Source organism: Zonotrichia albicollis, chromosome 10 (assembly GCF_047830755.1).
Source record: "Zonotrichia albicollis isolate bZonAlb1 chromosome 10, bZonAlb1.hap1, whole genome shotgun sequence".
Classification (NCBI taxonomy): Eukaryota; Metazoa; Chordata; class Aves; order Passeriformes; family Passerellidae; genus Zonotrichia; species Zonotrichia albicollis.
Window position 1 is genome coordinate 35,556,674 of NC_133828.1, and position 22,761 is coordinate 35,579,434.

Genomic DNA, 22,761 nt, shown 5'->3' on the forward strand with positions numbered 1-22,761 from the left:
ACATGCCATTGACATGATTTTTATAAGGCTTTCAAATCCCTTAGTCTAGGATAAATAATTTAAGAGGAACATATGGGTCAGCCTTGAAAATTCTAGGAAATAAAATTGTGTAAAAGCCAAAAGCTCAGTTGATGGGGTCTTCCTAACTGTGGTGGGTCATGGCAGAAAGCCCTTAATCCAAGTAAGGAGGCCCTCAGACTCCTTGGTGGGTGGCAGTGGGAGGTGATGGGGCTCTCACCCTGACCTTCTCAGCACCCACTTTACAAGGGGGCACAAAGAGGAGCCCTCTCACAGTCTCCCACCTCCCTTTCTTCCCTGCAGTAATCCCCTGTGATAAGATGCTTCTTGCCATACGAAGCAGCAATATTTCCCGTTGGCTGCACCATCAGTTACAGGGAAGTTTTGTTACATTTTTGGAGCTCAGGATTCATTACTTTACAGCTGTCCTCTTTTAGCTGCCTGCAATTCTTCACGCTTTCTCCAGTTTTCTAGCCTTGTGAATATTGTTGTCTCAGGGAGCCGACGGAAGCAGGACACATTAGAAGGAAAAGAGACAGAACAACAGTCCCTGAGGAGTTTTCTAGCCCTCAGCTGAGTTAAAGCTTTGCATTCAAATGATGCTCAGGTCACAGAGATGAGGCTCAAGGTGCCCTGGGAGCTCTCTGTCGGGTGCCATGCAATGTCTGATGCAATTTTCCCCTCTCCCTTTATCAGCTCAGGTGTCCCAGAGCTGCTGACACACATGAGCACGGGGTGGGTCAGGTAGCCTGCTTTTGTTTCCCCTCTCTGCTGGCCCACCAGGCACAGGGAGGAGGTTAACACTGTATACAGCACACTGTGACTGGGTGTGTATGTCCCTCCCACAAGCAAGGAGAGACTGCACACACACATTACTCCTGCACAAAGGACCCAACTCTGCATCAAATTCTTGATTCCTTCCAAATTATGAATTATGCAGGAAGAAAGAAGATCAGCATTAATTTTTTTGACTCTATAAACTATAATATGTTACAGCTTAGGTTAAATTCAAAACTCTTTCTCTTAGAGTTGATCCCTGTGTTAGGCTCTTGAATTTGCTCCCCTAGATTTAATTTACCCTATTAGTTTGAGGTTGATTGGCCTCACCTTGATGGTCTCCTCTTTGATGAATACTTCTCAATTGCTGGCACTTTTTCATCTATGCTGTGATTACCAGTTCCTTAAAATACACAGGTTTCTTTTTCTATTTGTACGCAGGAAAGGAGGGGGAAAAAAAAAGAGCTCAGACATGGAAAGAAATTATGAGCTTGTCAAACCATGCCAAATTGGATTGAATTAGGTGACAAAGGATCTGAATCATGCTACTTGTTCTGAATAAGTAAATGCTTTCGCCTCCTTCCAGTCTCACAACACTCTCAAAGCAGCAGCTTTTCCTCTGAAATGCCAAAAAGCCCCAAAGCACTTCTCGAGTAACGTGAGCTGATTTGTGCGAGCATTTACCATCACCTGAACACGAGCTTGTTTGCTTAACATTTTATGCACTTTGTGTCAATATTTACCCAGCCTTCTTAACGAGAGAATTGATAGTGTTCAATTTGCAAGCCCAATGCTGTGTATTAGCCATGACATTGACATTGTCTTCTCTTGTTTTAGACCTCAGAGAGAAGCAAGTTTTTTTCCATCTTCTATTTATCCATTAATGCTGGAAGTTTGATCTCCACGTTTGTAACTCCTGTATTAAGAGGTCAGTGTGGATTTAGAATAAAACAATAAATTAGCTGCCCTCTAACTACTCTACTGTGCAGAGTTAGACTCTTATGACAACAGAATGGCAGAAATTGCATTGTCTGTGGAGTGGTCAGTATATTGCTTTTACACCTTATTAATCCTGCTGTAGCAGCATAACAGATTTATGATACAGGCAGACAACTCACAGAAATTATATTCCTGGTTGTATTTCAAAGCCAGCCTGAACTGCAGAATTAAAACATGAAAAGTGGAAGGACCTATATGGTCATCTATTCCCCACTGCCAATGAAGAACTTGGCTTCAGGTAAACTATGGATGGGAAATGAGCTCTGCTGTCCTGTGCAGTATCAGGGCTGAAAAACTTAGCAGGGCTGGTTTTCAAGTCCTACCTTCTCCCTCCCACGGGGTGCTGCTGACTTCTGGAGGGCTCTGACCTGGCACTCAGGCTTGTCTGCGTGGATCTGCTTGCAAGATTGCTGCCCTGAGCAACTAGCCTTGAAGACAAAGCACAGGCCTATGCCCCATTTAAGACCTACTTTATATTCCAGCCTGCTTGCAAAACCCTTTTTAGTCCCTAAGCCTTGCTGCACTTAGTTCATTGTATTGCAGAGCTTCGAAGCCAAAGGGATTGGCACACTCTAAATACGGGCACAGGGGCAGAGCAGCAGGCCATAGGTGATGGGGACAGGGACAAGGTAGTCTTCACATTTAGTTGTCTTTTTTTTCATTCCATTCCATGGCTTCCAGAAAGCTCTGTTTGTTTGGAGTGTCATTTCAACAGGCTCTTGTCTCATGTTTACACCATGCACAGGGACAAAGACAAATGCTGTATTTCTTACTTGTTCATTCTCTGGTGTCTCTGGGTCAGCATTCAGTTGGGAAGGGTTTTTGCTTAAAGTAGCCAATGGGCAGATGAAAATCCAGTTCCTTGAAGCATCAAAACATGAGCCAGTATAAACTAGTTGCAACATGGAAACTGGAGAGGATGGGGAAAGAGTAATATTTTTGCTAAGTGTGAAATCTTTTCTTGGAAGAGCAGGAAATGCAGTTTGTAAACATTTGGTACAAATATGAAATATATACTTTTAGGTAGAGAAGTCCAACTCATTTAACATGTTAAAAGTTCACTGTGTCCAGAGAGCCCATGCTCTCAGCTTTGTTAGATTTTAGCTAATTTGCTGAAAATAAGTAAATAAATGCTATGCATGCACACAGCTGTGCAGCTGGGATTTTCCAGCTACAACAAACATGAGCAGCTGAGAGCTTCATGGATTGGTCTCCTGTTAATTTTTTTGGCTTACTTTAGCCATTTTGTCATTATCCATGTGAGAATGCAGTAATGTCTGGCCCCTGGCATTCAAACACAGAGCCCCCTGCTGGTTTGCTGTTTGCGGGCAGAGCACTGTGCAAGAACTGACCTGGTCCAAGAGGCACAGGTTTTAGTGATCCAGAGCTCAGAGTTATGCAACCTGTGCTGTAACACACCTGGTTTCCTAATGGGTTGCTGCAAGACCTGACATCTGAAGCAGGCTGCCCTAGTGAGATTGGTGATAGTGAGAGAGGGAACTGGAGTTCTGGGGCTTATCCTGGGCTCCCACTTACCCAGTGCAGGCACTGGCTCCCACTTTGTCCACTGTAGGTCGCTATGAAAACAGATTCAGGTTTTTCACTCAAGACTGATGCAGCACAGTACTGGTTATTTAGATCTAGTCAAATACAGAATGGCTTCAGGTTATTTGAAATGTTGTGCTTTTTTCCCTCAATTACAGCTCCCAGTACTTCTTTATACCTATTTGTCTGCCCCCTCCCTTCTACTGTTTGCATCAATATTCCATTATCAGCTGCTTTTGCTGGCAGACACTAACCCTGCTTCCAAATTGTCTTCATCAAGGGAGGACAACTGTTTCAAGGAGATTCAATTCACAGTGTCAAGCACCAGCAAAGAAGATTTAAAACCAGGGGAAGTGTCTGATTTAGGGAATCAAATCAAAAGCCCCAGTAACATAAGTCTAGATGCAATGAGCTGCTTTTATTTCTGACTTCTTTTTCAGGGGATGTGAAATGTTTTGGAGAGGATTGTTATGCACTGGCTTTTGGTGTCCCAGCAGCACTGATGGTGTTGGCACTTGGTGAGTGGAAATAGTGGTAATAGGAGTTACCAGTTTTGAGTCCATGGATAGATGAGAAAATGCAGAAATTCACTAATCTGGATGGATACTGTGATAGGAAATGAAAGGGTTCAAAGTCACCTAACAATTCCCACTTCAGAACTGCAGTAAATATCAGTAATTGATTGATGGTGGGCTGAGCATGGTTTTACTTTAATCTTTTATTGTGATACTGTTAGGGGGGTGGTCTCATGGATGTTTCACAGTATAATTGCTTTGCTCTAATGCAAAGGAAGGCACCAAAATTATTCTCGTGGTGTCTTGCAGCTTTGCCTATGAGCAGACATGGCCTTTGAACTGCAATATGAGCAGTCCTTAGAGATCCCCAGCTTACAGAAAAGAAGCTCAACATGGCACCTCTAACCTTTCCATGGGCTTCCTGCAGCTCAGGGGCATCTTCAATGGCTCAGACTTCTGCTGCTGCTGAATCTGTGTGCTGCAGAAGGAGTTAGATGAGATGTTAGTTTGTTCTGAGCTGTCTTACTTTGCTTGGCTGAAGTAATTCCCACAATTGCAGTGACAACTTATTATTACGTTGCAATAAAAAAATCCTTATTATCCAAGTGTCAGGAGACAGCCACAATCCCTGTGCTTCTTAACACTTGCATCTTAGCCCAACTAATGTACTTGTCAAGATTTCTTCTTCAACCTTTATAAAACATTCAACAATCTCCCCATTTTTAATGTTACTCCTTTGGTAGCCAGTACAGAGGACACCCAATCAGCTTTAGTTTCACAGCTGCAAGCTCTGAGAAGAGCAGTTCCCTTATTATACTGCATGTGTGAGCTTTTGACAGAGCATGGGGTGACTTTTCATTCAGCTTGTTACCTTCACTGAGAGACCAAACAGTTGTGTGATTTCACTGCAGCATCTGGGATTTGAAAAGTTTGTCCCCCAGAGAATGTGAATATTGCTGTTTCCACTCAAATTTCCATCAGGGAGAAGAATCAGGAAACTGAAGAAATGTCATCAGGCCACAGCTAACGTTGCAGCAATTATTTTCAAAAAAGTGCATGGTCACAGGCCTGAGAATGTTCTATTTTCCCCTGTGGCCTGTTCCTATCAGTTTAGGGCCCCACTGTGTGCACCATGCTGTGCTGAATGTTTCTAGCACAGCAGTAGTTGCCCAGGGGAAAATGAACGTGTAAATGCTGCAGTTTCCGTGAGGGCATTGGTGGAAATGTGTTTTTAGCTAGTGTCCTGCTGCCAGATTCCATGTCCTGCCTGGCAAAGCAGCTCTCTGTTCTTTTGTAACATGCTAAATTTCTCTGGGAAGTGATATATTTGACTATGTGAGTAGCATGCAGAACTGCAGAAAATACCCTTTTGGCCCTGACTGGCCCTCTGCCTGTGTTGATGGAAAGCAAGGATAGATTTAGAGGCAGATTTAGAGCAAGATTTTCTGGTCTGCTACTGCTCCTGAAGGATGGGGTAGATTGATACCCATTAATTCCAAATTCTAAACCTAATGCAGGAACATCAGCTCCCAAAGGAGTGAATGGCATCACCAAAAGGTGTTCAGCAAACCTAATGGATCACATTTTTAAATGCACCAACATCTTCACAGGGAAATGCTGAAAATTAGGTAGTGCAGCTACCCACTCTGGGTGACTTTGCACAAAGTGCTACTCACCTAAAATTACTTCAGAGGTGTCTCAAGTCAAACCTGGATGCTAAAGGTCTTCATAGTCAGGTAAAAGCAAAGGTGTGTTCCCTGCAGTGTCTCAGGCCTCCTGTGTTAGAAGTACCTGATATTCTCCATTGCCTGTGGACTGACACAGACAATTGGGTTAGTTTTAAAAGTTCAGGTTAGTTAATTATATGGATTTCATGCTCAGTTTTAAGGTGCTTCTCCCCACTAATCTCTTTGGAATTCCAGTGTCCTTGAAGACTCTCATAGAACAGGATAAATTATACACAATCAGGTAACTCCATCTCTGACAGGATTTTGAAGTCTCATTCTGATACTCTTTGTGGTTTGAGGGAGAAAACCAGGATAAAACAGTATCTTAATTGTATATCCCTTTGTGGAAACCATAAATGGAGGTAATTTCTGTTAACATCTCTGTGTGAGGCAGGGATCTTTGGGCAGTTTTCATTGAAACGTGTGTGAGATGCAAGTGCATAGAGCCTGTGTTGTATCTGCATTAATCCTCACAGGTTTCCAATGGATGAGGGTTGATTTCCAACATCAGGTGCAGCATTTCAATGTGGATTATACTATAAATTTAGTCTATGAAAAGCATAGACAAAAATGAATTTTCAAAGTTTTGGTTCCCAAAGTAAATCAGATGCCTATTGTGCCAGAGCAGATATTAGACACCACTAAAGTGGTGACTTTCTAGGGATCACACTGCCTCTTGTAGGATGTTGCATTTTCTTCCATCTGTAGGCATTAAAGGATTCCTGTATATTTATTTAGTTAGAAGGGCAATCCTGTGTGCCCCAAGGGCAGAGCATTTCTGTTGAATACAGGGGTGGGTGATCCTTTCCAGAAGCCAGTGCAAGATTGAGCTTCAGCCTTTGAATCCCCATTTGGATAATAATTTTTTTTTCAGTTGTGTTCATTGCTGGAAGTGGACTGTACAGAAAAACACCACCACAAGGAAATGTCTTGCTGGAAGTGTGCAAATGCATTGGTGTAAGTGTGTGTGATTTTCTTTTTCATGCGTGAGTCAGAGGCTGTAGGACAAAAAGGTGCAAAGGGAAAGGGGAGGTGACTTTTGGAGTTCTTCTCTATGCTGCTTTGGGATGTCTTGCTGATGAGCTGTAAGGAATTAGAAACACATTAAGGTCCTACTTTATTTTTTCATCATTTCAGTTGTTTTCCCTTAGCTCCACGAACTGTTCAGTTGATGTCCACCTAGTAGAACCACAAGTGGCAGATGCTGATAGAAACTGAACTGAAAGGAAAATTCAGAAACTCAGAGAGTATCAGATATATGACTCCCTTTTTTTTCAGTTGAATAATTTTTCTGAACTTTATCAGTTCAGCAGACAGTAATAGCACACATTCACATTATGGACATTCAGCATGTTCATGTAAATGCAAGAGACACTTGCTGAAGTTGCATTAGAGCCTTATAAATTGTTTTTCATGGTGTGTGAGCTGAATACAGTATGTGAAAAATACTCTTTTATTATTATGTGGATAATGATGTTTCTATTTCAGGAAGCTGTTGCTAACAGCAGATGTTTTCTCTTTATCTAGGTCAGTCCTAGTGCCAGATTTACCTTAGGGAAACAGGCAGGATCTTAAAGACAGGATTTCTAAGTGAGGTCTGCCACTTTTTCTGTCAGTGTGTTCAGTGACTGGAGCACGCAGCATAAACAGGCCAGGAGCTGGACTTCAATGACCCTTGTGGGTCCCTTCCAACTCAGGATATTCTAAGATTCAGTGATTCTGTGATTCATTCCCCCTTCATACCTTTAATCAACCGGTGTCATAGAAACTTCCCTGCAGACAATTCATCATAAAGCCTCCAATCTGAGATTTTAGAGGTATCCAGCAACCCAGCCCCCTCAATGTTCTGGCACTGCTTGTATTTGGAGATGGGGAAGGTAGCCTTGAGCTGGGAGTGTGACAAGGGCAAATATGGCATGAATGAGTTACTCACCCGTTTTTCTCCCTAGTTTGCTCTTAAAAACCGGCTGAAAAACCGCTCCCCTGAGATTCCAAAGAGAGATCACTGGCTGGACTGGGCTTCAGAAAAATACTCAGTGAGTGATACTCTACCTGGTGGGTTTGGAGTGGGAAGGGGGAGATGGGCAGACAGACAGGGGAGAGAGTAGGACTAGCCTGGCCACACCATTCCTCACATGCATTTTCCTGTCCCTTCCCACATCTGTACTCTCCTGACCCTTAATGGACAGTTTAGGTGCTGCACTGAAATGTAGAAATGCAAATATATCCAATGTCACAAGGAAGAGCAATGAAGAACTGCCATGCAGAAAGAAATGGAATTATGCTTTGTGGCTTGAATCACCTTTTGGCTTTACACCCTTACCTTTTTGTCTGTTCCCTTTTAGAAACAGCTGATTGGGGAGGTTAAAATGGTGACTCGTGTTCTCTTCCTCTTCATACCACTGCCAATGTTCTGGGCCCTGTTTGATCAGCAGGTACAGTACACTGGGTACAGTTCTGCCTGCCAGCCTCGGTTGGCACCTCTGTCCTTTTGGGGTAACTCCAAAGCATCCTGGGGACACAGCAGGCCATATTCCTGCCAAGTGTCCAGGGCCTCCCACCATCACTCCTGGTCAGCCCTTCAGAGTCCTGCCAGGTGTTTGGCACAGGAGAATGAGAGGGGAGAATGTGCCCTGCCTAATGACAGGTGTTACAGGGAAAGGAAGGAATAGATGGGAAATAAGAGCTCCATCACTGTCATCTTCTCTGTCCGCGTGTTTTCTAGCCCCACAGAACATCTTGAAGGCTTCACCACTGTCTGTTTTCTCTTTAGGGATCCAGGTGGACTTTGCAAGCCACAAAAATGAATGCTGATTTTGTAAGTACTTAATGTCATCAGGGCTGGTAAGACTAGTAGTAACATCCCTGCTCTTGCTTATTAACTGGAGTCTTGCAGTACTAAGAGCGTCTGCTTGGTGAATCTGGGTGAGTCTCACTTCTGGTGATGAGAAGCCAGAGGCTCTGTTCATGCAGCCATGTTCTGTTCATCACAGCTCAGCTCAGCTAGAAGTGAGGGCTGGGGAGCCATCAGCAGCCTAAAGGTCAGGGTGCTGACCTGCTGGCAGCCAGTGGCCCTGTGACCTAGAGCAGGTAGGATTTTCAGCCTGCTGCCCCCATGGAAGGCAGACAAGTCACTCAGCCCTTTTAAGATGTGACTAGAGCTGTTGTACATTTCTGCACTGGATCACTTGGTGATATATTAATGAAGCCTCTCAAAACCAGCACGAACCTTGTGTATATGTTAAAGATGTTACAGGGATTAATTAGCTAGTTTCCATAAAGGTCTTCAAAGGTGTGAATGGCTACAGTAGCAGATAAATATAGACAGGCTATCTGCCCGAAGCTGTCCCCACAATGGGCTGTTTTTCAGCCCCATATGTGTTTTAACAGGCCATCTAGATCTTGTCTGCAGATGCTCACATCAAAATCTAGGATTGTAAGGGTCCATTTTCCAGTTTAAAATTGTCTTAAAGCCACAAATCTGAGACCATCTGTGTCACTCCTGTTAAAAATTGGGCTCTCAATATGTGATACTCATTAGGCTTAATTAGTTCAAATGAGGCATGAAAAAGACTACACCTTGGGTAATATTTATCCACCTCAGAAAGACAGGACAAAGTCCATGCAGTCTATGTGATGTATATCTAAAACATTAGTTTTCTGGTGTTTTGCTCACATGCACTTAGTGATCCATTAGCAGGAGACCTAAGTATCCCCAGGTGTCACTTCTGGTCTCCCCCAGGTGAGGAAAGATAGATTCAAGGCTTTTTTTTTTTGTCACACCAACTTGGATAGCTACTTGGCTTTTGTTTCAGTGTCCTCTGCTCTCCCCTCATGAGCTGCTCCACCTCAAGAAGGTGAAAATTAACTGCAGCATTGGAGTGATCCCACCCTTAGGCTTGATGGAGTTCATGTTCATAATACTTTGTGACTTTCAGTTCAGTGGACAAGGGCTCAGCTAGGAAGTCTGGAGTCAAACAGGGAATGATTTAGTGTCAGATGAAATATTTGCAGGCTCATTTCCTAATGGCACATTTCTATAGTGTGTGCAAAGTAGCAGGAGGGGGTATTTGCCTGGAATTTTTCCACTCTCCCAGGAGGCAGCTGTGGGCAGAGACAGGCAGCCAGTCTAGACTCTGCTCAGGACAGGACTGGCAGACAGGAGAGAACCCCCAGTATTTTCTTGGAAATACATTATTTCCTTCATAATTTCTTCCCTCCTGCACTCTTCCCCTGACCCTGAACCCTTCCCCCCCATCTTTTTCATCTTAATTTCAAGTGAAAAGCATTTAATGGAGTTCAGAAAACCATCAGTCCCTCCCTGGAGACAGGTCCATCGTTCCTTTTGGAGTCTCAGATCCCTCATCCAGCCATTCCTGTTGACCTTGCCCATTTGTGGGGCTGGGATAGTGATGCAAGTGTGAGGCACCTCTTACAGCCTTGAGGACTCTTGCCTCAAACCTGGAAGTTGCAGTTGTCCAAAGCCTCTTAGATGCAGACGAAGGGAGGAGAGAGGTGTTTGTACAGCCCACTGGCTCAAGGATGGTCTTCTGTTATCCTTTTGGGAACTTGGGAGAAATGCCAACAGAGCTCACTGGGTCCTGAAGCTTGGGAGCACTCACTGATAGGATTGGGGCTTCTCACATTGTGGAAGCAGGGAGGGAGGAAGCTCAAGCCTGCCTCCCAGCTCTAACACCCCCATCCTCCTCCCCTCACGCAGTTCATGGCTCAGCCAGCCTGAAGGATGGGCCTCAGTACCTGTCACGAGCTGTGTCACAGCTGCCAAATACCAAGGATTGAGTGCAGCTTCCTTCTGCAAAATGACCTTAATAAACACTGTGTCCTTAGACAGAAAGTGTCAAGAGCACAATATCAGCTGCTAAAGCCAACATAAAGCATTTGAGGAAACCACCTTGGCTGCAAAGGCCTCTCTGGGACCGATTACTTGTTTACCATATGCGCTGATATGTTATAGTGTTTATTAATCACTTGGAATATCTTTTTGTTTCAGGGAATATATGTCCTTCAGCCTGACCAAATGCAGGTAAAAGATACTACAGGGTAGGAAATAACCATAAGAATGTATCTTCTTCTTTGCTCTCATTTATATTTTTCTCATGGGACCAGTGGCCATTCTCTGCTCCCTTTCAAGGTGATAGCAGGTTCTCCTGCTGCTTGCTGTGGTGTGGCCTCTGCCTTATTGCTCACAGCTGCTTTGCAAGCTTGGGGTTCAGAAGACCCTGAGGATGTCCTAATGCAGAAGTTGACTCCTACAGAACAGTGCAGAGGTGTGGGGTAACATACCACCATAATAATTCTTGAGCTAGTGCTGGCACATGGAGAATACAGCCTGTATCTCCTTTTAACAGGCTCCTGTCCTGAGATGAACATTGTTCTTGAAATATGTTTGGTTCTTCCCTTTCTGCAGGGGAGATGAAAACATGAAAGCAAGATGGTGCTATGTTGTCACAGTTGATTACAATTCTTATGGTGAACAGCTCTGGAGAAATTCAAAGCTGTTCTGTTTCCTGAAATCTTCCTTTGGAACTGAAACAACATTTCTCCCTGCTTGTTCTTCATTGCTCTTTATTTTCTTGCTTTGCCACTTCTGGCTGGCAGACAAGCCGTGCCCCTACCAGGAGAAATTTTGTTCCTGGGGGATTACTCGGTTGTATTGAAATGTGAGAAATTGCCAATCTCACAGAATAGTGCCTGTTCCTCTGGGGTTTTGCTGGAGTCCCAGGATGTTTCCATTGTTGCTGATTTGTTGTAAGGTCCCACCACAGCACCAAAGGTCACCTGTCTCTATTGTCAGTGGAGTTTGTACTCTTTAAAAACATCATCTTTCAGTTCTCTCTCCAGGGAAACTGGAGATGCTTGCTTGCCTCTTGGAGGGGAGGATATGAACAAAATGTATTCATGCCTGTGAAAACTAAATAGCAGAAGATGTTAAGTGCAAACTTTGATTATATTTTAAAAGGAGGTTTTAAGTGTTTGTCCATGTCCCTTCTGTAATGGAATTATTTCTGGAGGACAGTGCTTTATGGGTTTAATTACTAAAAGTTGCTTTCTAGTCACTGAACTCCCATTCTTTTGTATTGCAGTTCTTAAATCCACTTCTTATTCTTGTCTTCATCCCGATTTTTGACTTTGGGCTCTACCCCCTGATAAACATGTGCAAATTGAATTTCACGTAAGTACCTGGGGACAGTGCAGATACATCTGTGCTTTTTCTTTTGCTGTAAGTGTGCAGAATAGCTTTTAAGGAAGAGAAACACAATTTTCCATTCACCTTTCCCAATACTTGAGTATACTTCAGTCCCAAGAGGCAGCATCACCCTCTTCCACAGAAGGAAGTGACTCATTTTCTCATGGAAATGCAGAGGGTAAAACTCAGTGATGTTGGATTCTGCTCTGTACAGATTTTTCCAAAAGCAGATATGAGTATTATCACTTTGAATTTGATCAACATGTTTTCCACCTTGTTTCCCAGGTCATGCCTAAATAATTCCATCCCTGAAAAGTCCCCATGGGACCAAATTCATGGTCTCATGCTGGCTAGGATCTGAACCAGTGAGTGCATAAGGAGATTTCCACAAGAGCCAAGCATTTTATCCTTAGTCTATGTTAGCAAGAAGTGCAGTGTAATAGAAGCACACCTCAGGTTGTTTATGAGACCTACTTTATGCAATTTGTGTGAATTAACTTCAGAGTATCTGTACTCTGCCTCTGTGGACTGATGCCCTGTAGCAGTGGAAGTACATTATGTGCACTCTTGGAGTGCTTTTGTCAGTGGAATTTCAGCTGAAAGGAGACAAGTTTCTATGTCCCAGCACCACTTCTGCATGTGAGCCATAGCATGGGAAAGGGTAATGAGTGGGGTTACTGGCTTAAAAAGCATGTTTCTAATCCAAACTAAAGTGCTGGACAGACAAAACCACATAAAATGGGGGTGGCAGGTGCCTCAGAAGCCTCCCCCTTCACCCTGCTGGTCCTTTCCCACGATCTGAATTACTCGCACCTGAAGACATATCAAAATATCGTCCAGCCCTGCAATGGTGCCCCTTTTGGAGGATACACATCAGAGGCTGTGCTTCTCCCTGATACCATTGTGAGCCCATGGCCTGGACTGTGCCTTGACTTGGATAAATCTTCCTGCCTGATGACCAGATCACAGAGTAGTTCACCCAGCAGCAGAAACTCAAGCACCAGCCAGGATTAAATGCCAGGACTAAAGACCATTACAAAGAGTGGAGATGACTGAATCTAGAACCAGAATTGTCTCAAATCTCAACAACTCAATACTCAGTTTTTTGGGGTTTTTTTAATGAATCTGCTGTTCTGGACATGTATTATTCTGATTTATATCATATCATATTTTCTCACATAATTCTGGTAAAGTTGTACCAGCTTTGCCTTGAGTTTAGAAGAAAGCTCTTTATTTCCTAGAAATGTAAATGTATTGGCATGAGAAATAACCCAGAATGATGCCCCAGATGGTCAGAAACATTGATGACATAAAACTACACATTTTTCTATTCCTCATTCCCACTGCTAAATAGACTGTTACTTTTCTTTTGCCTTTCCCAAAAGGGACTTGAAGATACATAATTTCTGGCGTTCCTTCCAACATCATGGATTCACATAATGTCATGAGCTATTCCCACTAGAAGAGCTGGGAAAAAGATAATGTGAAACTTGCAAGGAAGAAACTCTTCACGGGCCTCAGTGCTGGCCTCATGCAGAATAATAAAATAGTTTTAAGTTAAGAGATTGGCAATTTAAACAGCCTGTCATCCTGAGTGCCACCTGTTGGACAGTTTATTACATGGTTCTGGCACATCTTTGTGCCAGAGGAATGGTATTCTATTGTTTAAATTACTTTTTTTTCCTTAATGGCACCTCTTTCATTTGCTCCATAGACCTATTAGGAAAATGGCAACAGGTATGATCCTTGCAGGGCTGGCGTTTGGACTTGCAGCCATTATAGAAGTCAAAATAAATGTAAGTAAAGCACAAGGCATTCCTCAGAAATACTTTCTTTCCATGGGTTTTTATTAGTGATGTCTGGTAGATAATCCTTTAAGCCATTGTGCTCCTTGATCAAAGTTTGTAATGTTTTCTTTACAATTGAGCATACTGATCCAGTTGCTAATGATAATTCTTACCTTGTCTACTTTTCCCTCTCTTTGTCTGTGTGTCTTTCTTTCTAGTCTTTGCAGTTTTGCTGTGCTGGTCATCTGTATTGGTCTATATTCTAGATTTCCATCGTCAAAGTGCTTGACAGACATCTAGTTAATGCTAGTGATTAATTTCCAAAAGGTAGTCTGTTCTCTCTCCTATTTCTTGCTGTAGCTTGCTTATACTTTTCTGTTTGGGGTCTGTTGTGTGTGTGTGGTGGTTTTGGTTTTTTTATTTAATTGTTTTAAAATTTTAAAATTTAATCACTTTCCTGCTTTATGATGGAGATGGCTTTTTTTACAAGCCAAAGTGTTTCTCTGGGGAGGCAGGTGAATGCTGACACAGACATCAGGGACTGCCAGGCATCCCCAGAGAGGATGGCAGCACATCTCTTATAAATTCCATGTTAGCTCCTGCAGATTCGTACTGTTTGTTTCTGGCTCATGACCAGCATTGTGGAGACTTTGGCTGACCTTTGTCTCACAAAAGTTACTGTAGGATTAATTTTTAAAGCTTCTATGTATACTTAAAACGTTCTGTTAGAGTGGCTGGCTCACAGCCCTGGATTAACATCTGCTGGTTCCTCAGGTGAATCCCCTAACGAGCCTCCCACTGAAATGAGACTGTGGGGTTCAGGTCTTTTTTCTGATCTCTTTATGTGAGCAAAGAAATGCTCTCATTGCCACCACCAGGATCTCTGGCCAAGCACCAAAGTTTGCTCTGGCTGGGGGTGAGAGGTTCCCTGTGTCTATGCATGAAAATTTTACCCTAAAGGCCATTTTAAGATCCATCAAAGAGGAGGGTAAGATGGTCCATCTTCACTTGACTGTGGGTAGCAGAAGTGGAAAGCTACAGTAATGGAATTTGCTGGATAATATTAGCAGGCTTGTTGGTCCAGAGCAGCATATGGATACAAGGAAATCAGCTAATTCTGACTTCTTTGGCAGTGTGTCTCCCCACCCAGTTGGGTTCAAAATGCCCTGCCTGCAATACCCAAATTATCAGATAACATAGAAGAAAAATAAATAGCTCTGCAGTAATGCTTGCAGCTACTTGAAAATAAAATGAGAAAAAAAGAGAAGTTAAAAAATATTAGCTCTGCAGGTAGTACAAGGCTGACACTGATTGATGTACTCTTTCTAGGAAATGGTTCCTGACAGAAGGAGATACCTCAGTGCTGGAGGCATCAGCTTACCTCTCTCAGAAAACAAGGAATAATATCTGTACAGTCAGCTGTATAGATAGCAAGGTGTCCAGTAATGCAAAAGCACTGATTACAGACATGGAGCTGGACTGGGGACTTTCAAAACTACTTAACTTTTGGTCTGATTCTTTTCCCAGTCACTGACTGCAGTGAGAAATAATTATTCTGGTCACTGCTTTTGAAAGCTAAGCACAAATTTTTCCATTCTGATGTGGCAGTTGGTTAAATCCAGGCACGAGAGAGCTGTATAATGAAAGCTGTGACATTGTTCTACCTCCTCAGTAGGTGTGTAGTCTGTACACTTAGTGGTGTGAAGAGCAATTTTTGGGAGGAATGATGGGTTGGCCATTGAGCTACTGTGAGGAAACCTCCCTAAAAATGATTTATGTTCAGTTTCCTCTGAGTGCAACTTCTGTTGAGGAAGGGATGGAAAAGTGTCATTACAGAGAGGAAGGCTATTATGACTAAAAATGAAGAGATATTAAAGTGCTAATAAAGCATACAGATGGCACTTAAAGCCTTTTACTTTAATTAGGAAACCGATATGCCTCGCCTTGTCCCAAAAGAAAGTTTAATTCGGGTCCTGAATTTGGCAAAGAACCCTGTTCAAGTGGCAATCCAAGACAAGGACCTATTTCAGCAGCCTGTGGAGTCCTTTCAGGTAAGCATATATTTGGGACTGAAAGGCCTGACTTGCATGTCATTGAAGAAAGGATGGAGTTTTTTACAGGCACTTTCTAATAAAGCCCACAGATGCAAAAGCTTGTTCTGCTCCATTGCCTTAGAAGTGCATGGGAATAGCTTTACAAATGAAGCATAATATCTCTGTTGTATGAAACAGAAATTGAACATTTGGAGAAGAATTTCCCAGCAAAGGATACACCTTACATTCACCTGTAATTAGGAATAAAGGATAACAGGATTACAGTCTCCTTTAAAGAGTGTTGCACCTGGTAGGAAAATACAAATCCTTTCTTATGTGAAGAAAGTGTAACCAAGTTTATTTTCTTCCACAGAACCCAGCTGAGTACTCAAAATTAATATTAAATGGAGAGCAACAGAGCCTTCACTTCACCCTGCAACATCAAGGATTGACTCTTGCTTTTAACTACACCGTGAAGGAAAAATCAGTATACAGCTTAATTGTTTTTGAGGCAGAAGGAAGCCTATCAAGCCGCTTAGTGAGTGTGGGAGTCAAGTGTAAATACAGTATTAATTCAATGGCTGTGATGCTACAATGGGGTAATAGGCTCATTAATTCATTTGCTCAGTTGCAATGTCTGTCTGATTGCTCTCAGATGGTGTAAAACTCACTTCTTAGCTAGAGGCACTGGATCTGGACACATTTCTGCTGGTTGATTAATAGAGGCGTTGTGGCATCTGAGAGTTTCTGGGCACACTTTAATCCACTGAGTGCTGCAGTGGGAGAGCAGAGTCATGCCTGCCAGGCAGCAGAGCTGGAGAAAGCTGGGGAAACAGAGCCAGGGGTTTTCCCCCAAAGATGGCTCTATAAAGCAAAGATGTTAAAGAGGCTCTAGGGCTGGCCATGGAATAAAAGCATCAGAGGAATGATTCTGGGATTAGTTATTGCAAGTGTTTAGTGAAAAAGCACAGAAGGCCCATTTGTTTTGCTGAACAGAATAAATGATTAAGCTCATTTCAGGCTGTGCAGCAGAGCTGGCTGTATTTGGACTTTTGTGTATTCCTGCAACAATCAGAGAGGGGCATATGGGATGTGCAGGGCAGATTGTGATATCAATATGCATAGCTGTATCTTAAGAAGCTCTCTTGAAATTTATGGTGTTTTTGCACATTGTGGCAGGTGTGTATGTGCTGTCAGAATCTGTCCTTATGCTGAAATATCCATTCTCTTTGCAGTTCCTGACCCTTTTACCTGGCAGGGTAGCCATACTAAGCATTCAATATTATACAGTAGAAACCATATAACTTTTTTGAAATTAATTTAAAGAATTTATTTTGTCATAGCATCAAGTTTTTTGGTGATGATCAGACTTTATGATTTGGAGTCTGGGACTCAGTATCACACAAAGTTTCCCCGTGACCCTGAAAGCTGTGTGCTGTTTCTTTAGGAAATACTTGTCATTGACGGATACTTGTCATTTCCATACAGTCTTTAAGAAGCAAAAGCCTTCAACAGGTTTGGAGCATAGCAATCTCAAAGCTCCAGTACATCTATGCTGCCCCAGCTGTCTAGACTGTGCTTAAATTAATGCCCACCCTGGCACAGGCAGGCTCTCATGTGCTGGGAAGCAGCTGTGCTGTTGGGTGATGCTATTGACCTGTCATTCACAGCTCTAGATAAGGGAGATGTGGAAGACAGTGTGATAAATGATACTTTTCCAGCATTGCAACACAAGGAAAGCAGTGCCAGCATCACTGCTGTGTTGCAGGGCTGGCCCTCGAATTACCTCCCTCACTGCTGGCTTTGGCCCACTCACTCAGGTGTGAGTGCTTTCCTGGAAGGATCCTATCTCAAATTGGTTTCTTCTCCTTTGTGGGCTGTTGAGTAGGCAGGAAATGAATTTGAGAGCTCTGGGGATCATCAGTGAAAACGAGTAATAGCTTGGCTGGTCTGTCTGCAAGGAATGAGAGTATTCATCCCCATGTGTCTCCCATGGAAAAAAAAATGATGTTGCCATTTATTATTCATTGCTCTGACATTTATTATTCACTGTGGCTATTTATTATTTAGGGCATATGTTATTTGTGGGTAGCATATTACTCTGAAGTACAATTGACATTAATAGATATACTGAAATTCTGGATCCCTGGTCTCAGAAACTCAGGGTTTTGCATCAGGAAAAAAGTGTGGAGAAAGGGCCAGAAATTTTTGAGAGAGAGCCAGTTTCTAAAGTCCCTCTTGGCTTGCCTGGGTTCCATCTGTGGGCAGTGCAAATTGAAATTGCCCTGCCATCCTCAGTGGACATGGCACAGCTCTGGATTTCTACCTGCCAAGAGCTTTGCTTTGTGTTCTTTTTTTGTGACATGCAACCTCCAGGGCAGGGCTGTGTCTTAACTGTGTTTTTTCAGCATTGTGCACCAAACAGGTTTCTCCAAATGAATGTTGATTAACTATCTAGCTGCTGTTCTAACTGTGGTCTCCAGGAGAGAGGCTCTCACTCCCAGTGTGCCCATCCAGATGGCCATTGCAGGGATCTGTTTGTGAGCACAAAGAAGCATCTTGGTTTCTTCTACTCTCTGCCTGGACATTTCAACAGTTTAATCTCTTGAGTACTGAGGATCAGGGACAGCCTGAGTGATGCATGATCATCAGTATAGTAACCTAGCAGTTCCTGTCAGCTTTAGACTTTTGTGAAGTCCGTGAATATGACAAGTGTGGTGGTTTGACCATCCCCGATCAGGGTCTGAAAGGCATTTGCAGATTTTGTAGGAGTAAGGCACTTAAGTGTAATTGTAACTAGTCACTGAAAGATGCTGATGTGGATAATGCTCTCTTGCTAGCTCAAGATCAAGAAAAATACTTTTTTTTTGGAGAGTGTTACATGCCTCAGTAGAAGGGTGACTGGCTGAAACTCAGTAACCTTTGTTACAGAAGAGATGAGGAGAAAAGGTATGATCTCATTTTAAGCCCTTGGGGGAGATGAAGTTTTGCCATTGGCTTCATTGTACCAGGGCTCCCCAGCTGTGGCCTGATGTAAAGCCCATGTGAGAGTCCAGTTGATTTCCACAGGCTTTGCAGCACATGTGTAACTCTACAGACACCACTATTGTCTGCCACACATTGTAAGGCAGCATTAATAAATATGTTTGATGGGTTTTTTTTTCTTCCTCTCTTTAGATTACGGACTTGGAAGCAAAGCCAGAAAATGGTTTGGCAGCTGTTAGGTAGGAATGGCTTTTTTTGAGGATTTGGCGGTGGTTGGGCGAGGGAAAGTGCTTTTGTCTAATGCATCTGTATGTAACATAGCCCAGATGTTCTCGGATTGGAATCCAGTCCACACTTCTCATGCAAGACTTGGGTGTCAGCTGTGGAGGCTTGACAGAGTGTCACCTCCCACACATGCCATGCAGAGCTGAGAACTATTGCTGCTCGCTGCCGAGGGTACTCTGGGCTCTGATGGCAACATAAAAGAGCTCCTTCCTTGGAAAAGTGGCAAATTCATCTCACTGATGAAAGGGAAGCAGCAATTTGGATAGGAGCTCTTGCTGTGTCCTTTGCAAATTGGCCAACCCATGGTGTTCACCCAAACTCATGCACAAGTTTCTACTAAATTGGATGCAGCAACAGTTTTACATCCTCATAAACAATTCAGCTGGGCATTGGGCTGTGCTTAGTGCACTCTTCCCAATTTCCATGAACACTCCTGTTGTGGTTTGTGCTGGCTGCTGAGGTGCAGAAGATGCAAATTTGCAAAAAAAAACTTCAAAAAACAAAGCAAACCACTAAAACAAAACCAAACAAACAAAACCCAACCACTCCCCCCCCCAAAAAAAACCTCCAAAAAAAACCAGGATTCCACCTAGACCTTCTAGAGGATTTGGGCAAGGTGAAATTAGAAAAAAAAAACAAAACAACAAAATGAACGCACCACAAAATAAAAACAAAAAAACAACCAAACAAAACTAACCTTAAAATCAATGTCCAACCCTTTTATCTGAAAGCCTATATAGACAAACTAGGAGGGCAGTATCTCTTCATAGCCCTGTACTTGTGAAGATTTCTATTGACTAAACACCTTGAAGACTTGATTCAGTCAGAATTTTTTTATATTTTCTTGTGGAGATTTTTGACCAAATCCCCAGACTTTCCATTTAAGAATTTGTAAAGAAGTTTCACTAGGAAGAAACTATTTTTGCACTAAAAGTTTACTTTTGTTAAGCACTTGACTAACTTCAGGGATTTCACCCTCATTTAAAAAACTGAAAACAAAAGTATCTTAAAACATAGGTAAAATGAAAAGCATTTGGTTTTACTATCAATTTTTGAGTTGCCCAAAAGAAACTTTATATGTCTTTTGTCTATGAAAAAACACCAAACAAACTGTTCCCATATAAGTTTTAGTTTTGGTGAAGATATCTTATTATGCTAGAAAACTCCTTGTCGCTGGTAGAAGCTCCTTGCCAGCATGGTGCAGCTGCTCATCAGGATGCACAACTTCACAGTTTCCTGTGGTCAGCTGAGGCTCTGTCCCCTCACACAGCCATGGAACACTCAGCACAGTGTCATAGAATGGTCTGGGTTGGAAGGGACATTGAGATCGCCTTGTACCAACACCCCTGCCATGGACAGGGACACCTCTCACTAGAACAAGTTGCTCAAAGCCCAATCCAACCTGGCCTTGAACATTTCCAGGGAAGAGGCATGCATAACATTGTTGGGTAGCCTGTTCCAGTGTCTCACCACCTTAATAATGAAGAGATTCTTCCTAAAATCTAACATGATTTAACTCTACCCTCTTTAAGTTTAAAGGCATTCCCTCTTGTCCTATAACTCCATACCCATGTAAGAAGTTTCTCTCCAGCTCTCTTGTAGGACCTCTTCAGGTACTGGAAGGTGCTCTCAGGTCTCGCTGGAGCTTTCTCTTCTCCAGCCTGAACAGCCCCAACTCTCTCACCCTGTCTTCACAGGAGAGGTGCCCCAGCCCTCTGAGCATCCTCATGACCTCTTCAGGATTTGCTGCAATCTTTGTTGGTCTCTGAGAATGGATTGCCAGGAGGTTCTAGACCACAAAAAGTGAGGGTCACTTTTCATAGAAAAGAGAGTAGGAAGGTAAACTAATGCAACAGGGAAAATAATCTTGTATTGAAAAAACTAGGTAATGAATCAGACAAATGTTTTGGTAACTTGCAGAAGAGACTCATAAACTTGTGGAATTACAGAATGCTTTGAGAGAATATGCAAACTTCTAAAGTGTCTGCTATTATGCTTCTCCTGCCCTGTGTGACAGGTCAATGAAATATGGTTTCTTTGCAGATTCATTAATGCTTTGAGCCAAGATGTCAACCTCACTATCAATAGCAAAAGTTTCATTACTGTTCAGAAAAACTACAGTGCTTCTGAGTACTCACTGCTGGAGAGGGATGTGTAAGTCTCCCTTCCTGAGCTAAAGGTCCTTGCTGAAGCATTTCCTTGGGTACAAAGAGACTTTTCTCAGCCTAATAGCAAAACCTGCATTGCTATTGTCTTGGCATGTGGTTGTGGGGCAGATGTTTGTAAAAAGCAGAATCATCAACTCAGTGCAGAGCAGGTGCTCCAGGCCAGTCATGTGTGTGCAGAAGTTTTTATTCACATTATGTGGGGGCCTGGAGGGAAGAGGCTGGCCATTCCTGTGCATCTGTCAGTGGAGTAAGGTGGGACATGGTAAAGTCTCCTCTGCCATTTAGTGCCTGCTTTATTTTGTTACTCTCTCAGGCCCAAGCTCCTGGTGTTAGGGTGCTCTCAGGGAAAGGCCAGTTCATATTCCATACTACCAAGTGTTAGCATGTGGGCTGGTAACATCAAGTAGCATTACATGGCTTTGCAGGCTGGGCTTGTTAGACAGGGGCTCCATATGGCCTTGGTTTGGCAGCACTGGAGTTGGCTCTTGTAGGGTATTTCTAGCATTTCCAATGTTTCAAAACAAGCTTCATGGCTTTTCTCTGCATCAGCTCCATCCAAAATATTTATTGCTGCAATTTAGTAGGACGCAGCAGCCATTGTGGCAATGCTACTGAGCCTCTGTGCCATCTCACACATCCAAAATCAGAAGAACAAATATGAAGGCTAATTTGCTCTATTGAAAGGAAACAAAATTGCTTCTGGGTCCACATCTCTGATTTCCTGAAGAAATGCAGCAAAATTTGGCAGGAAAAAAAAACCTAAGGGGAGGAAAAAAATTACATCAGCACTAAGAAAGAGCAAAAACCATTAAAAATGTTAGCAATGGCCTGGGTCATTAGGTAAATTCCAGTCAGTGTCTAAGTGCTTCTGGAAGGATAAGATAGCAAGAACTCCAGTGATTGTCTGATGTAAATGCTACTACATCTTGCATCCTCCCTGCTCCATTTCAGGGGCAGATTTGATAGCTCTGCTCTGTTTTGTTTGTGGAACTAACTGTGAAATACTGTACTTCATTCTTTTATCTAGATATAATGATGGAAAATGCATAACTGAAACAGGAGAGTTCCCCCTGGAGCTGGGGCTGCTTGACTTTGGTGCCTCATACACCGTTGTGATAACTAATGTAAGTGTTCCTGTGATGGTCATACACTCCTTTTCTACTCTCTGGTAGTGCTTTTGTTCCTGTGTTGGTGACTCTTAGTTGCTTTGTCCACTTTCTGATCCCTGGGCAGCAGCCCTCTGAAGGCAGTCTGTTATCAAAGGGATTGTAAAAAGTTTTGGTACCTACATAAGCGAAGTGGGTGGGTATTTGTTCCACCTTCCACTGTGATCATGTCAGATTGCATGGGTTAAAAAGAAGTAAAATCTTTTCCTTGACAGAAATCCTCCATAGAAAATCATGTGATCTGTGGTTTGTGCTGGTCTCATGCCATCCTTGAGCAGTTAACATTGACCCAGAGCACTGCAAAGAGTTATTACCATCTGCCAAGAGCTGGCTCTGCTTGTGGTCTTTAAAATATTGTACCTGGTGGTGCCTCACACTCAAAAAAATTGCAGAAACAGTCTGCTCTATCCTCACATTTAGCTTACTGAACTAAAGTCTGATCTTCCAAGATTTTGTAGATTATGCATAGGGGGAAGAGGGACAAGGTCTTGAGGGAGGAGGTTGGTGAGGTTGTACATCTGTTTCCTCCTCTCACTGTCTGTACAGCT

At 42.9% G+C, this 22,761-nt stretch overlaps 1 protein-coding gene across 6 annotated transcripts in view; it reads left to right on the top strand.

The window, feature by feature from the left end:
• SLC15A2 (solute carrier family 15 member 2) overlaps positions 1 to 22,761 on the top strand; it is a 52,222-nt gene that overhangs the window by 24,160 nt on the left and 5,301 nt on the right. For all 6 annotated transcript variants that reach the window (XM_014265731.3, XM_074548802.1, XM_005485155.4 and 3 more), the window contains 14 exons: positions 1,633 to 1,723; positions 3,780 to 3,857; positions 6,456 to 6,538; positions 7,531 to 7,617; positions 7,927 to 8,016; positions 8,355 to 8,399; positions 10,593 to 10,625; positions 11,686 to 11,774; positions 13,504 to 13,585; positions 15,502 to 15,627; positions 15,983 to 16,147; positions 18,787 to 18,833; positions 20,923 to 21,033; positions 22,075 to 22,171. In XM_014265731.3, the coding sequence (XP_014121206.2) occupies positions 1,633 to 1,723; positions 3,780 to 3,857; positions 6,456 to 6,538; positions 7,531 to 7,617; positions 7,927 to 8,016; positions 8,355 to 8,399; positions 10,593 to 10,625; positions 11,686 to 11,774; positions 13,504 to 13,585; positions 15,502 to 15,627; positions 15,983 to 16,147; positions 18,787 to 18,833; positions 20,923 to 21,033; positions 22,075 to 22,171 (1,224 nt within the window). The remainder of the gene's footprint in view (positions 1 to 1,632; positions 1,724 to 3,779; positions 3,858 to 6,455; positions 6,539 to 7,530; positions 7,618 to 7,926; positions 8,017 to 8,354; positions 8,400 to 10,592; positions 10,626 to 11,685; positions 11,775 to 13,503; positions 13,586 to 15,501; positions 15,628 to 15,982; positions 16,148 to 18,786; positions 18,834 to 20,922; positions 21,034 to 22,074; positions 22,172 to 22,761) is intronic.